This window comes from Epithele typhae (assembly GCF_022376455.1).
Source record: "Epithele typhae strain CBS 203.58 chromosome Unknown BXZ73scaffold_11, whole genome shotgun sequence".
Classification (NCBI taxonomy): Eukaryota; Fungi; Basidiomycota; class Agaricomycetes; order Polyporales; family Epitheliaceae; genus Epithele; species Epithele typhae.
In genome coordinates this window covers 652,686-665,218 of record NW_025954202.1, presented here as the reverse complement: position 1 = coordinate 665,218, position 12,533 = coordinate 652,686, and the positions used below count along the sequence as shown (strand labels likewise).

The following is a 12,533-nucleotide window of genomic DNA, read 5'->3' as shown; positions in this document are numbered from 1 at the left end:
ACTTCGACACTCCAGAACGTGTATTAGAAGCTTCAGATACAACAAATATGGATCGATCCTGACGGATCACAAGTGACAAAAAAACCTAGGGCCAGGGCCGTGAGCACGGAAAGCTTCTCGACAGGCAAGATCACGGCACGGCTTACCCGAGGTCAACCACCCCTGCGCAGCCGCTCCTCCAGCATCCGCACCGCCCGCGCCCTCTCCTCCGCGACCCCCGCGCCCGTCAAGCTCCACGCCAACCCCTCCTCCACCTTCTTCCCGACCTCGACGAGCTTCTCCCGCGGGAACCCGCCCGCGGCGCTGCGCGCGGCGGACACGCCCTCCCAGCCCGGCGCGCCGAGCTGGTAGAGCCGCCCGTTCGCGTCCGAGCGCGCGTGCACGTCCTGCGCGAACGGCCGCCGCACGGCGTCGTACACGGCGAGCGCGTGCGGGAGCGTGTGGACGTCGACGCGCGGCGCGGCGAGGAGCGCGGCGAGGATGTAGCCGTCGTCGAGCGCCGCGCCCGCACCCGCGCCTTGATGTGGAGTCATCGCGTGCGCCTGGGGCGAGGGTGAGTGGGTGAGTGGATGTGCGAGGCTGGGGGGCTGGGGGGCTCACTGCGTCCCCAATAAGCGCGACGCGGCCGCGGACGAATGTCGGGAGCTTGCGGACGGTGTGCACGGCCCAGCAGAGCGGGTCCTCGAGGTGCTGTGCGGAGGATGTCAGCGTTAACGGTGAACGTGGTCGACTGAGGCTGGGCTCACGCGGCAGAGCGTTGGGACGCTGGGGTCCCACGCGGCGTAGTGCGCTGCAACCTCCTTTCCGGTAGCTTTTGCCACCCAGGGACCTTGGTACGCGGTGCCCACCTTGCCTGGGAAGTTGACGAACGCCACGACGTTCACTTTCTCGCCTCTAGAGATCGGGTAGGAGACGATGTGCTAGATGATGAAGTCATGAACTTCAAGGTCTACTCACTGCCAGCGCAAAATTTTCGCACCTTGTCTTTACCCATGAGCTATGTGAGGCTCCAATTCAGACATCGAGGACAGATCCCGGTGGAAAAAAAGCGCTCACAATCAACGGTGTGTCCACGTCCTTGAACCCCTTTTGTGCGACCGTCGCCCCGTCCGCGATACCGCGGTACGCGACCTGCCCGGACCACACCGGATCGACCATGCTCCGCAACGTCGTCGCCTCCACGTCGCGGCCGCGCACAGCGGCTTCGACGGCGCACGTGGTGTACATGGTGCGCCGCACGGCGGAGCGGATGCCGTCGCTGCCGATGAGGAGGTCGCACCGCGCCGTCGTGCCGTCGTTGAACTGGAGGGTTATCGGGGTCGCGGCTCCAGAAGGAGAAGGCGGGGCAGAGGGCTCGACGTAGCGCACGAGCCGCTTGGAGAAGTGGAACCGGATGCGAGAGGAGGGGCGGATGTGGCGGGCGAGGAGTCGCTGGAGGACGGAGCGGTGGAAGGTGAACACTGGGGCACATGTGAGCCGGGGTCTGCAGACCGCGCAGAGTGGGGGTAACAGTGGAGACGCACAGGAGGGCTTCAGGTTGTAGAACTCGATTTGCTGTGGCTCGTCGGCCTTTCGATAGTGGATAGGGAGAACTGTCGCATAAATCAGATCACGGCGGTGCCGAGGGGAAACGAGAGGACATACCCGCGCCGTCGGTGGCACCGGAGATGCGACGAAGCTCGTCTTCGAGGCTAAGTTCCCTGATTATTTCCCATGATCGTGGCCACAAGCCGATGCCGACACCAAGCTCCGTAAGCTCGCTGGCCGACTCGTATATGTCGACCTGCAAGTCGGGAGCTTCGCGCTGTAGGAAAAGGGCTAGGAGAAGGCCTCCGAGTCCTGCTCCGCTGTAACGATGATAAGAGATGGCAGTTTATCAGGAAATCCGGGACGTACACGATTCCGATACTGAGGCGGGGTCGCTGCGCGTGTGACATGGTGGGGGATTTTGGGGAAAGAGAGCTGCAATACCCCCCATGTATCCGTCGCGCCCGGTTATATACAGGCACCCCAAGACACTTTTTGCGATTACTTGCAAACGTGGCCTACGGTGGGCTGTAGCTGACCCGGATGATGACCGAAAAGGGCGCTCTTGCCGCGCAGCGTTCAGTACGCATCTCGGAGGCCCTGGGGGAGACGTACACGTCATCTTGACGGGTACAGCGAGCGTGCGCTACGAGTCTGACAGTGAATTGCTACCGACCTATGTGTTCAGAAGTGCGCGTGCGCACAGGCCGGGCAAAGGGGGTGGAGTCGCAGGGCCATCATTAGCCCGGGGTTGCACGTTGGCGGGTCGCGGAGATGAAAGCGCGAAACATGAGGGAAGCCAGAGGTCAATGCCGATAACAGAACAGCTGCCGGGTTTTCGCATCTCGTAAGGAACAGCGGACTCGGGGTCGAGTGGACCCGCCTTTGAAAGAGTTGTTGAACGACGCTTACAGTGAGGGCCAGCAAACATGACAGGGCCGGGTTTCCAGCGCCTACGGCCCGGGATTCCCACCTGAGGGCGCGCCTATTCCAGCGCCTACGCGGTTGACACGTTTTGCTCGTCGACGTCCATGTTCGACAACCCCCGCGACTGTAAGTGTCATGTCTGCAATGAATGACGCCGCAGAATCTGCACTAGCAGGAACCTGGGCGTATCGCAGCCCTCGGATCCTCATGGAGGTCTCGGACAATGCTGTGGCAGGCTTTTAAATCCACCATTTTGCCCATTATTGACACACCGGTATTTTCGTGCCTGAGATGGTCTTCTGTTCCAGTACGGCCAGTCTGAGGATGCAGGCGGCGACAGATGATACAGGCAGTGGGAGACTAGATTGAGCACCAATTGTGGTGATGCGATGCGTGGACCGCCGCAGACACTTTTCCACAACTTTTCCACACCCAGATACAGTCACCCACAAAGCGCAGATTGGGTCGAGAGTCCTGCGGTTTCATCGACCTTATCCTCTCCCCCACCGTTTGAACACCATCCTCGCCGGTGTCCTGATTCCGACTCAGTCTCCACATCGTAGTCTTGACGAATATGGGACACCGCCGGGTCGTTATGCAGAAGGCGCAGGAAGATATGGGGAAGATCAAACGGCCCTCCCTTGTCCGGCGGGTCCTCAGGTCCCTACGCCCCGTCGTCATCGCCGCTCCATCTTCAGCCCATCGCATTCTCATCCGCATCTCTGCACCCCTCCGCATCAATGTGCGTCGGCGCAACGAGAACCGCCGCGGAGGTACGCGTATAATTCCGAACCACAATCGCCTTTCTCCGGTTACTGATTGTACCAATGACAGGTCCCTCCCAGGCTGAGCTCCAGGAAATGGTAGTGGATTTGCAGGATAGGGTCGGCCGGCTGACTGAGCGGTTCGAGCTGCTCACGCACAAAGTCGCTGGGCTCGAAAGGACGCTCGAAAAAATGAGAAGGGAGACCGCAGAGTTCGAAGCCGAGGCTGAGTACTGGAAGGAGAAGCGCAGGAGCGAGGAGCGCATCCACGAGGATAACATGCGGACGATTAGGGCGGATCACGACGCCGCTATGGAGAAACTGGGCGAGAAGATGAGTCGCGCCGCCGCCAGAAGACGGGTTCAGGAAGAGAGGGCTCTCTATAGCGCTTTCATCCCTCATGACTACTTTACTGTTGGTTTCTAGTGTTCCGCGCCTGTACGGCTCTCTTCGTCCAGTGCTCGATTCTTCACATTTACGTCGTCTCCCAGTATGTATGGCGCCGTACGTGTCGTCCTGAGTACCCTTTCCCTTCCTCTGCTCTCTGCTCCCCTGCTTTCCCCCCTCGTATCTGTACATCATTCTCCGTCAACTATATCTTGTCATGCGTTCCCTTCTCTGTCGTCGTGAATTTGCTGTTGCTTTGATGGTGTTCCGTAGAAATGGCTCTCCAGTGACCACCGTCCCCTCCATGTACAGGCGCCCTCCCAAGGCCGCCTCCCATTGGCCGCCCTCCCAGTGATGGCCGGTCGGCCTCGACATGCCCGGGACCGCCGCCGTGGGCCCGGCTCTGCCTCAACGCTTTCATCCGCTGGTCAACCACTGTTTATGCAACGCTGCTTCAAGCTCTCTCGTCACCGTGCACCATGTCTTGCTCATCGTTGCCAGCCGCGTTCCCCTTTCGATTGCACCGCATCGCAAATCCGCCCACCGCTGCTAGGCTCAGGCTTATTACAGTCTGTCCTTGGCCGGACTGCCTCTCTCCCCGCGTCGCTGTCATCCCGACAACCCGTTGGCACGCGGTCCTTCTGGAGTCCGGATCTGGGACAGGGTCCGCGAGCATGGCGCTTCCCCCCCTCGCTGGCTCGTCTTCAAGAAGAGCGAAACTTCGTCCAAGAAGACCGCATTCCTTGATCACCATCTCCATCCTCCTTCTGTGAGCGCTCCAGGGTTGCAATGTCACTCAATCTCCCTACCATTGTACACAAGACCTGCTTCTTGATATCCGTCGACTTCTCTACAGAGGGCGTCAAGCTACCTCGGTCCGTGTATTTTCTCATCGGCGATCAGTGCCCAACTTATGTTCACGAACCAGGGACCTGCAAGTCGCCCCCGTTCCAAACCCGGTGGTCACTCTGTTGGTCCAGATGTATGTGAGGCTGTCGTTGTTCTGCGTACAGAGCTGATATCTTCTTGTTAGAGCGTTCAATCAACGGTTACTATAGAGATGTATGTAATTTCCTGCTTCCTGTGCAAACTTGAATATATTCCGAGTCTCTACCCCAGCCTTCACGCACACCCTCAAGTACGGATAGGATCGCAGATTCGTTTCGTCGTGCTATCCCTTGCGTTCGTGGTGAGTATCGTATTGCCATTTGGCGTCTATCGCACGTCGCTCAGCACCGTATAGATACCTCTTTGTGTTGGCAGTTGCGGTGAATTTCGAGCTACTTCCCACCGCAGCCTTGCCGGCGTAAGTCCTCCCACAGCGCTTTTGGCAGTTTCGGGTTACTCTCTGAGAGCGCCCTATGCATATTTTTTACCACCTCCATACCTGACCAGTGGTCCAATTCGACATTACAGGTCCTCCAACGCCCATGTCATATTTTCTCTTCAAATCGGCACACTCTACCTCATCTCCCTCGTCTGCGCATGCGTCACATCTCCTCACGTCTCTCCCACACTTGCAACTTGCATCGAGAAGATTGACTTGGACCCCAGTTCGCCCGCGACCGTGCCCGTCCCGCGACGGTCGCTGGCTCGGCGGCGGACGGCAGTGAGTGCCCAATCCTCTTTCTGGTCGCCTGACGAGTGGAGCCGGTTTCCCTTCCCTTTCCAGACCACTCGTGACTCCTGCCTACAAATGCCTGTCAGTTCGGCGAGGAGGGTGGTCCCCCATTCCTGTCCAGGTATTTCCAGACTGCACCCCTACGTTGACCGGGGCTTCGACCGCGGCCCATCTTCACTCCTGTTTTCCGCATTGACTTTGCCGCCGGCACACGCCCGATCAATGTTGATCCCGGCGGTGATCCCTCGCTCATTTTTGCTTTCGATCTTCTCTCCAACCCCTGGGGTACCACCGGACCAGGCCCAACTTCCACCGCCAGGAACCGTTCGGGCGCGATGACCAGTCGCCGAGGCCAATGAAAAGTGAAAGCATGTGGTCCGATAGAGTCTCGAAGTCGAATGGAAAAGGAAGAGGGAGAGGAGGTCGGAAGATGTCGAAAAGATGCAGCCGTAATCCCCGAGGCACGCCGGTCGCGTAAAGCATCGTCCCGAGGGGTACAATTTGAGTTTTCGCCGATCGCCCGCCCGTACATAGCTCTTGTAATCTTCCAGCATGTCGTAGTAAGTATTCCACTGCGTTACCGAGGTGGCGGTTTGTTCGACGTCAGTAACCATCGCGGCTGTCAGAATGAAACCAGCACGGTTTGAGGGCACCGGTTTGGCCTCCATTTCGAGGTTCTGCACATGCAGCACACGAGCAGCCCTGTACTGATTTTTGGGTTCCAGTAGGTGAACTCGGAACTTTGGATGGGAACCTTGGGCGCCGTTGGCATCCCCGCCCTGTGCAATCTGCTGTGACGATGCTGTGAATACTCCAGTCCCGTCGCGCACTCACTGCATGAAACTTAGCCTCTGAGCGTCGGGCGCGCGATCGAGTTCTCTGGGGGCGTCCGACGTTCGCGTTCCCCGCCCATGCATGCATGCCGGTGCCGATCCTATGCGATCATGGAGTTCCGGTGCAGTCTGGGACCGCCCACTTAACTTGAACGAGTCCCGTGCACCTGAGTTGCCACGACTTGGCGCGCGTGCACGGGGCGCCTCTGGGCGGGGCGGGACGATGGGAGCCCCATTAGGAAGTCCCGGCGCCGGAGCGCCCCCAGCAGAGCCGTTTCCTCTGCTCCTCGACCTCGCCCGCCTTGCCTGCGCCAAGGTGTGTTTCCGTAATTGTTGTCCGGAAATTAGGCGTGTGCGCCACACTCCTCCACCTCGCCCGCGCAGGCTCGCAGCAGGCATCTCGACGCGCATGTCACCGTACGGACACGGTCGGATCGAGGTCTACCCCAGAGTCGACTTCGCGGCGTACTACCGAAAGCGAGTGCTTGACCGGTACATATACTGCGCACGAGTGGGGACGGATGTTGCAGTGGCTCTCTCCCCCTCCTCCCTCCCCGAGCCCCGCGACTGCTTATACCTCACCCCCTCGTCTCGCCATACACCCGCTCGCCGCTCGCCGCCCCGACATGTACGCGACTCACGTACCCAGTTTCCCCGATACCCGCGAGGTTCTGCTCGTTCCGCGTGGGATCGACGACGCAGGTGCGAGTGCGAGGGCGATAACGTGCCTTGCAGCCATCCTGCTCCAAGGGATGTGAGTAATTGGCCCATATATGCGCGATCCTCAACATTTCTGACGATCCACCCAACAGACTGCTTGGTGTCGGGTTCTCGTATGTGAGGGTGTACTGGAAGGAATCAGCTTCCACGGATAGTCCGTGGTTCAAGTTTTCGGTGAGCGTTAGCTCCGTCGAGCATGCCGAATTCCGGCTGAAGTGGTATCGCTTTCCAGGTCCTCCTCTGTACTGCGCTGCTCTCCATCAACTCGCCCGTCCTCCTTCACTCGTCGTATTTCCAGGTTCAGTACGACTTTAACACTTTCGGCATCACCCCACCTTGGTTAGTCATCTTCTCTGTTAGTATGAAAGCGTCGCTCATGGATCTGCTTCAGGGATGTTAACGTAAGTGGAACTGGCTTAGCTTATGACCTCGAGCTCAGAACGGTCATCAGCTGGCGCCGATCTTCAACACCACTGCTGTTCTCATTATACGATTGTAAGCTGCCCGCCCCTCACCTCCTTTCGCTGGCTCACCTTCCCCAGCCTGTTCTTGCGCAGGCTTTGGATATGTAAGCTGCCCCGGTTTTCATCTTAGGCGGTTATAGTACTCAACCTCCTTGGCGACAGTCTATAAGAACTTTGGCGCCGGCTTCGTGCGTATCCTGTCTTTCTTAGGTCTTTTCCTCTCGGTGAGCGTCACCCCGTAACGCACCGAGTCGAGAGTCAATTGACACTCCTATAGCTCCTTACTACCCTGACCGCTTATTGTGAGTAATCGCGACCCGCCACACAGGTTCTGACCAGCTCACATCGATGCGATATGCAGTTGTAAACCTCGGTAAGTATGCCATTTATCGTGACACAAGGATGCTTGACTGACAACCGCCCCGCAGCGAGCCTGATTTGCGCTCAGTATGTGTTCCCTCGGTGTCGCCGAAATGGCAATCACTGAGACTGTCTACAGCGTCTATCCCACGGATGTCGTACTGAACGTGGTGCGTCCCCGTGTTCTCGTGCAATCTGGAATGGGGGTTTTAACAATACCCCGCGAGCAGACGTTGTCTTACACCTCTTTCGCAAACGGATTCGTCGCGGACGTCCTTTTCGCCGGTCTGCTGTGCGCTTGGCTTCACTCATCCCGCACCGGAATCAAGAGGTATAGCGGATGGACATCCCGGACCCAGAACCCCGCTGAGCACACCCATCAACTTTCGCAGCACGGATTCCGCAATCACTATCCTGATCACGTACACCATCGAAACCGGTACGTCCGCAATCAACGCGCTCTGTGAGCCTTGGGAGCTGACCACACTGCGCTGCCAGCCATGACACCTCTGTGCGTGCAGCAGAAATCGCTTCTTCGCGCGCACCACTGACGTCGCACGCAGCATGTTCGACACGGCCGCAATCATCGCGGTAAGCGCACCCCCCTGCATCGTCGATTCCCCCGGGCGCTGACGGCCCGGAGGCCAGTTGAAGCTCGCGCCGCAGCTCAACGTGCATCTCCTCTTGTGGATCCAAATGGGCCCTCGTGAGTCCCTCGGACCATCCGGACGCACCGCGACCCGCTGACCCGCCCCCCTGCGCACGCGGCAGTGTACTTCCTCTCGCTCCTCGTCTCGTGCGTCCGCGTCCTCCCCGCTCCCGTCACCCCATCGCACCCGCTAACCCTCCACCCGCGCGCCTCGGCAGGCTGAACTCGCGGCAAAACGTGTCCAAGCGCATCCGCGAGCCCACCGTCTCGCGCGCGACCGGCAGCCAGCTCCCGACGTACAACATCCAGTTCGCCTCCCCGGACACGTTCGAGCTCGCGTCCGTGAACGGGAAGCACGGCGGGCCCGAGAAGGCGGACCTCGGCGCCCCCGAGGACCTCCACATGCCCGCGCACGTCGTCGGCGCGCGCGCGTCGGGTCGGGTGAGTGCCCTTCCCCGCCGCCGCCGTCCTCGCCCCGCGCTGACCGCCTTCTTCCCGTCCGCTCCTCCCGTCTGCGCTCGCGATGGTGGCATCCCGCCCTCACGTCCCCCCCTGCCGCCTGCTCGCCCGCGTCGCTCTCGCCGGACCAGGAGTTCGCCGCGATGGAGGTCGCAGAGGTCCCCGTGGACCGCAACGAGTCGTTCGGGGACTCGTCCCGCCGCGAGAGCACGCTCTGCCATCGCGTGGAGTCGGCGTGAGCGCGGTCGGGCGGATGCAATAAACGCGCGTTCGCGGCGCTCGCCGGAAGCACCCCGCGCGGCCTGGGCTTAGGAGGTCAGTGGACCGAGGGGGAGGGGAGGAGGAGGAGGCGGGTGATTATGTCACTTGGCCGCCCCCAAACCAGCATAGTTTACGTGTCACGCGGCAAGCAACTACACTAGTACAGGAGGGGAGAGGGAGAGGCCAAAGGGGGGGCCAGGTACGGGCTCAGATGTGGGTGCGGATATGGATGGATGTGCGGACAAGGGGACACTGCGGCGTCCGGATCGGCTTCGCTTTCGTTCTTCTTCCTTTCTTTCTCTTTCTGTCTTTCTGGTTTTGGCGTCGCGGGAGCCCGGAGGCTGCGGGATGTATTATGCCAGTCGAAGACGATGAGCCGATCTTGGCGCTTCTAAATCTATGCGGGCATCTACTTATGGTCTATGCAGCTGTCGGTGCGGAGGCGAGAACCGGATGTTATCGCGCGGGACCTGGGGCTTGAAAGGAGCGGAAAGTTGCGACGCGCACCGCGCACCGCGCCCTGGATGGCCGAGACCAAGGTCAACGCGCGCGCGCGCGAGGCGGAGGCCGGGGCGGTGCGAGGTGCTACAGATGTGAGAACGCGGGGAGGAGAGGAGACGCAGACGCAGAGAATGGTGAGAGTGTGTGAAGGCGTGAGGAGACCGAGGGGAAGAGACACAGCACACGAGACAGATCCGGGAGCCGGGGGGCACGGTAGGTAAGCAGGTACGTAAATGGGCGGAGAGATGCAGGTGCAGGCAAAGCGCGGAGAGCGCGACGGACACGAGGAGAGCGCGACAATAGGTGATGTAAGGTAACACGCGAGAAACAGAAGCGGTGATGAAGGCAGGCCGTAGGGCACGGAGACCTGATCAACAGCCAAAATTAAAACGCGCGGGGTCGGGTGGGGACTTTCGAATGGCGCGAGAGAGGGGTCAGCGCAGGGCCGAACGGGGGTGGAGGGCGCGGTGGAGCGAGGTGGCGATCTCCGACGGCCCTAGTGAACGACGAGGGCGGAGTAGGTTGTCCGGGAGGAGGACGCGCGTTGAGGAGAGGGGCGCGCTTCCGGTGGACATGACAGGGGCAATCAACCAGGACAGAGTTCGCTGGCCTCGGACCGAACGCGTCTGAAGTGCACGGCGCAGGTTGTCGTGTCGCGCTTAACCGTCACTACCGGGCGGCGACGGCAAAGATGGAGGCGACACATCCACATGGACCCGTGCTTCGGCCCGACTCGGAGGAGACGCTGTCGGTGGATTGACTAATGCATTATCAGAGGCGCCCGATGGTGGTCGAGGGAGGATAGAAGTTGGATTGTTGGGGTGGCATGCACCTGACAGAATGAGGTCGTAGTCGTAGAACGGCAGGGGTCGTAGACGTGGTGGCGAGCGTAGCGGCACCGCTATCGACATCCCCCAAATCGAGGGACCCGGCTGTTATGCATCATGGCTGTCGTTATGATATTCATGTTTTTAGTCATCGTGGGCCGTTTGCGGTGCGAGAGGTCCGCCGTGGATTGTTGTGGGGAAGCGGTGCTGGGTGGCGGCGGTGTCGCCTGCAATGAGACATCTTGGCAAGTATACGTGTGCGCGCGGGAGGATGTCGGAGGGGCCTAGTACAGTGCCCACTGCCCACCAGAGTCGGGCCCTGCGCCAGGGCTGACGCTCCCTGCCGAGTCCTTCGAGTCTTTGCGGGCTGCGGGACGGCGGGGCGTGCGCGTCCCGACGGCCGAGCGCGTGCGCTGCGCCTTGTCCTGGCCGCGCCGCCTGGGTTGGTCGGGGTAGACGCAGGCCTCGCCCTCCAAGCGTTGGCAGTTGAGACAGGCGGGCTTTGCGCCGTCGCAGCGGAGCTTGCGGACACGGCTGGAAGGAAGACGCGTGCGTCAGCGGATGCAATGACGAATGTGGGATGGTATGGGTCGGTCGGAGGCGGACCGTAGGGTCGCCGGTAAGGACGAAACAGTCATGACAAATCAGGGGGAAGCGCAGCGGTGGCGGCACGAGACTGAACGCTCACCATCGGTTACAGGCCACGTAAACTCGCTCGCGGGGCTTTCCGTCGACGGTCAGAGGCTGGCTGGGATCAAGGGCGATCTTGGATTTACTCCTCAAGCTGCCCCCGGGTTCGCTCTCGCCCACGCTCGAGCTATCGAAGTCGTCCACGAAGAAGGCAGGGTCGTAGCCGGCGTCATACTGGGAAGAGTGCGGCTGTTGTCCGGGATGCTGAAGATGCGGGTACATCTGCTGGTAGGGGTGTTGCTGGTGTGCACCCTGAGTCAAGTGCGCACTCGAGTGTGGGTGCTGAGGGTACGCGTAGACCGGGGCGGCCACGCCCGACATCGTCGAAGAGCCCTGCTGAAACGATGGCTGGTAGCCGGAGGGGTGACCGGATGGATACTGGCCGGGAGAGTACGAGGCAGAGTGCCGCATCGCGGGAGGACAAGCGGTGGGAGGGAAGGTGGCCGGCGCATACGAGCCCGTTGGATGACTTCCGGCACCGGAATAGCCGATAACGAGGTACTGTTGAGTTCCATCAGAATAATAGCGCGGGTCAAGCCCCTGTTCTTGTCCAGAAAGCGATGCGTCGAGCGATGCGGCCACACCGGCGTTGTTGGTGGACTGCTGGTCACTGTGGGGCCCAGGGGCGCACCCTCGCTGGTGGGGATAAGAGGGGTGGTCGGAGGGCATTGTCGGGGAGATGGAGTTGCCGTAGGTGTGTACGCGAATAAGTACGACGCGGAGCGGCTGTCTTCGAGAGCGCGGCGGATGGTTTGGAGGGAGGACGGCATTGGTGGTTGGATAAATAGGGCGGTGGCTAGCACAGCTTCTTTTCGTGAGACAGCGCAGCGGACCCGCCTCAAATTCGCCCCGACGGCCTTTCGTGGAGGATCGGGTGCTGCGATCTGGCATGAGCTTGATGGGCAGACCTTGTTAGGTGGACAAATGGGAATGTGAGGGCAGCTTGCTCGTGATCGGAGTATAGCGTGGACAGCGTTCTTTGGATCTGTGAGGAAGGGAGAGCCGCTTGAGCGAAGGCGCATGGAACCCTAACCCATAATGAGCGCTTACGAGTGTGTATTACTGAGTGATTAATGTCAGTCGTCGCAGCTGCGGAAACCAGGCTCGTCTTGTATGAAACCGCGTGGTTGCGCCAACGAGAACGCAAAAGCCTCGTTACGGATCGCAGCACGCTCTCGTAGTGGAGGAGAGTTGGGATGCACAACAGTCGGTGTCATTTGTGGGAGTTGTGCATCGCGTTTCGTTAACGTTGGGCGTCTTGGGTAACAAGTTGTAGGACGCAGCTCAGAGTGCTGCAAGGAGACACAGGAATTTCAGCAGAGAACCCCTGTCCGGACGTCGCCGCGCATGTCATCGTGTCCGTGACTGAAGATGTCGAAATGGTTGGAACGTGTCGCGGAGTGTCATGAGAGGCCACAAGCGGTACAGGGCAGGCGCAGAGATGGGAAGATGATGGTGTGGGAGATGCTGAGTCGGTGGTTTTTTGACACGTCACGGTCCTTGTTGAGGCGGGAGTTCTGGCACCGGATGAGCTCAGGTATCC

General features: G+C 60.2%; 3 protein-coding genes across 3 annotated transcripts; 1 reads left to right on the top strand and 2 right to left on the bottom strand.

The window, feature by feature from the left end:
- Positions 1-152: 152 nt before the first annotated feature.
- BXZ73DRAFT_99410 (FAD/NAD-P-binding domain-containing protein) lies at positions 153-1,937 on the bottom strand (the record flags this gene model as incomplete). The annotated part of the gene is made up of 8 exons (XM_048027992.1): positions 153-542; positions 601-690; positions 747-920; positions 980-997; positions 1,057-1,460; positions 1,524-1,592; positions 1,645-1,847; positions 1,897-1,937. The coding sequence occupies 8 exons, from the start codon at positions 1,935-1,937 to the stop codon at positions 153-155; spliced, it is 1,389 nt and encodes a 462-aa protein (XP_047880098.1).
- A 4,748-nt stretch (positions 1,938-6,685) lies between these two features.
- On the top strand, positions 6,686-8,950 carry BXZ73DRAFT_99408 (uncharacterized protein; the record flags this gene model as incomplete). The annotated part of the gene is made up of 19 exons (XM_048027991.1): positions 6,686-6,813; positions 6,872-6,953; positions 7,012-7,118; positions 7,171-7,180; positions 7,231-7,274; positions 7,322-7,347; positions 7,406-7,467; positions 7,521-7,545; positions 7,605-7,616; positions 7,672-7,690; positions 7,743-7,773; positions 7,834-7,934; positions 7,996-8,042; positions 8,102-8,114; positions 8,167-8,194; positions 8,252-8,309; positions 8,375-8,399; positions 8,471-8,693; positions 8,843-8,950. The coding sequence occupies 19 exons, from the start codon at positions 6,686-6,688 to the stop codon at positions 8,948-8,950; spliced, it is 1,149 nt and encodes a 382-aa protein (XP_047880097.1).
- A 1,634-nt stretch (positions 8,951-10,584) lies between these two features.
- BXZ73DRAFT_75944 (uncharacterized protein) lies at positions 10,585-11,659 on the bottom strand (the record flags this gene model as incomplete). Its single annotated transcript, XM_048022323.1, has 2 exons — positions 10,585-10,834; positions 10,989-11,659. The coding sequence occupies 2 exons, from the start codon at positions 11,657-11,659 to the stop codon at positions 10,585-10,587; spliced, it is 921 nt and encodes a 306-aa protein (XP_047880096.1).
- Positions 11,660-12,533: the final 874 nt, after the last annotated feature.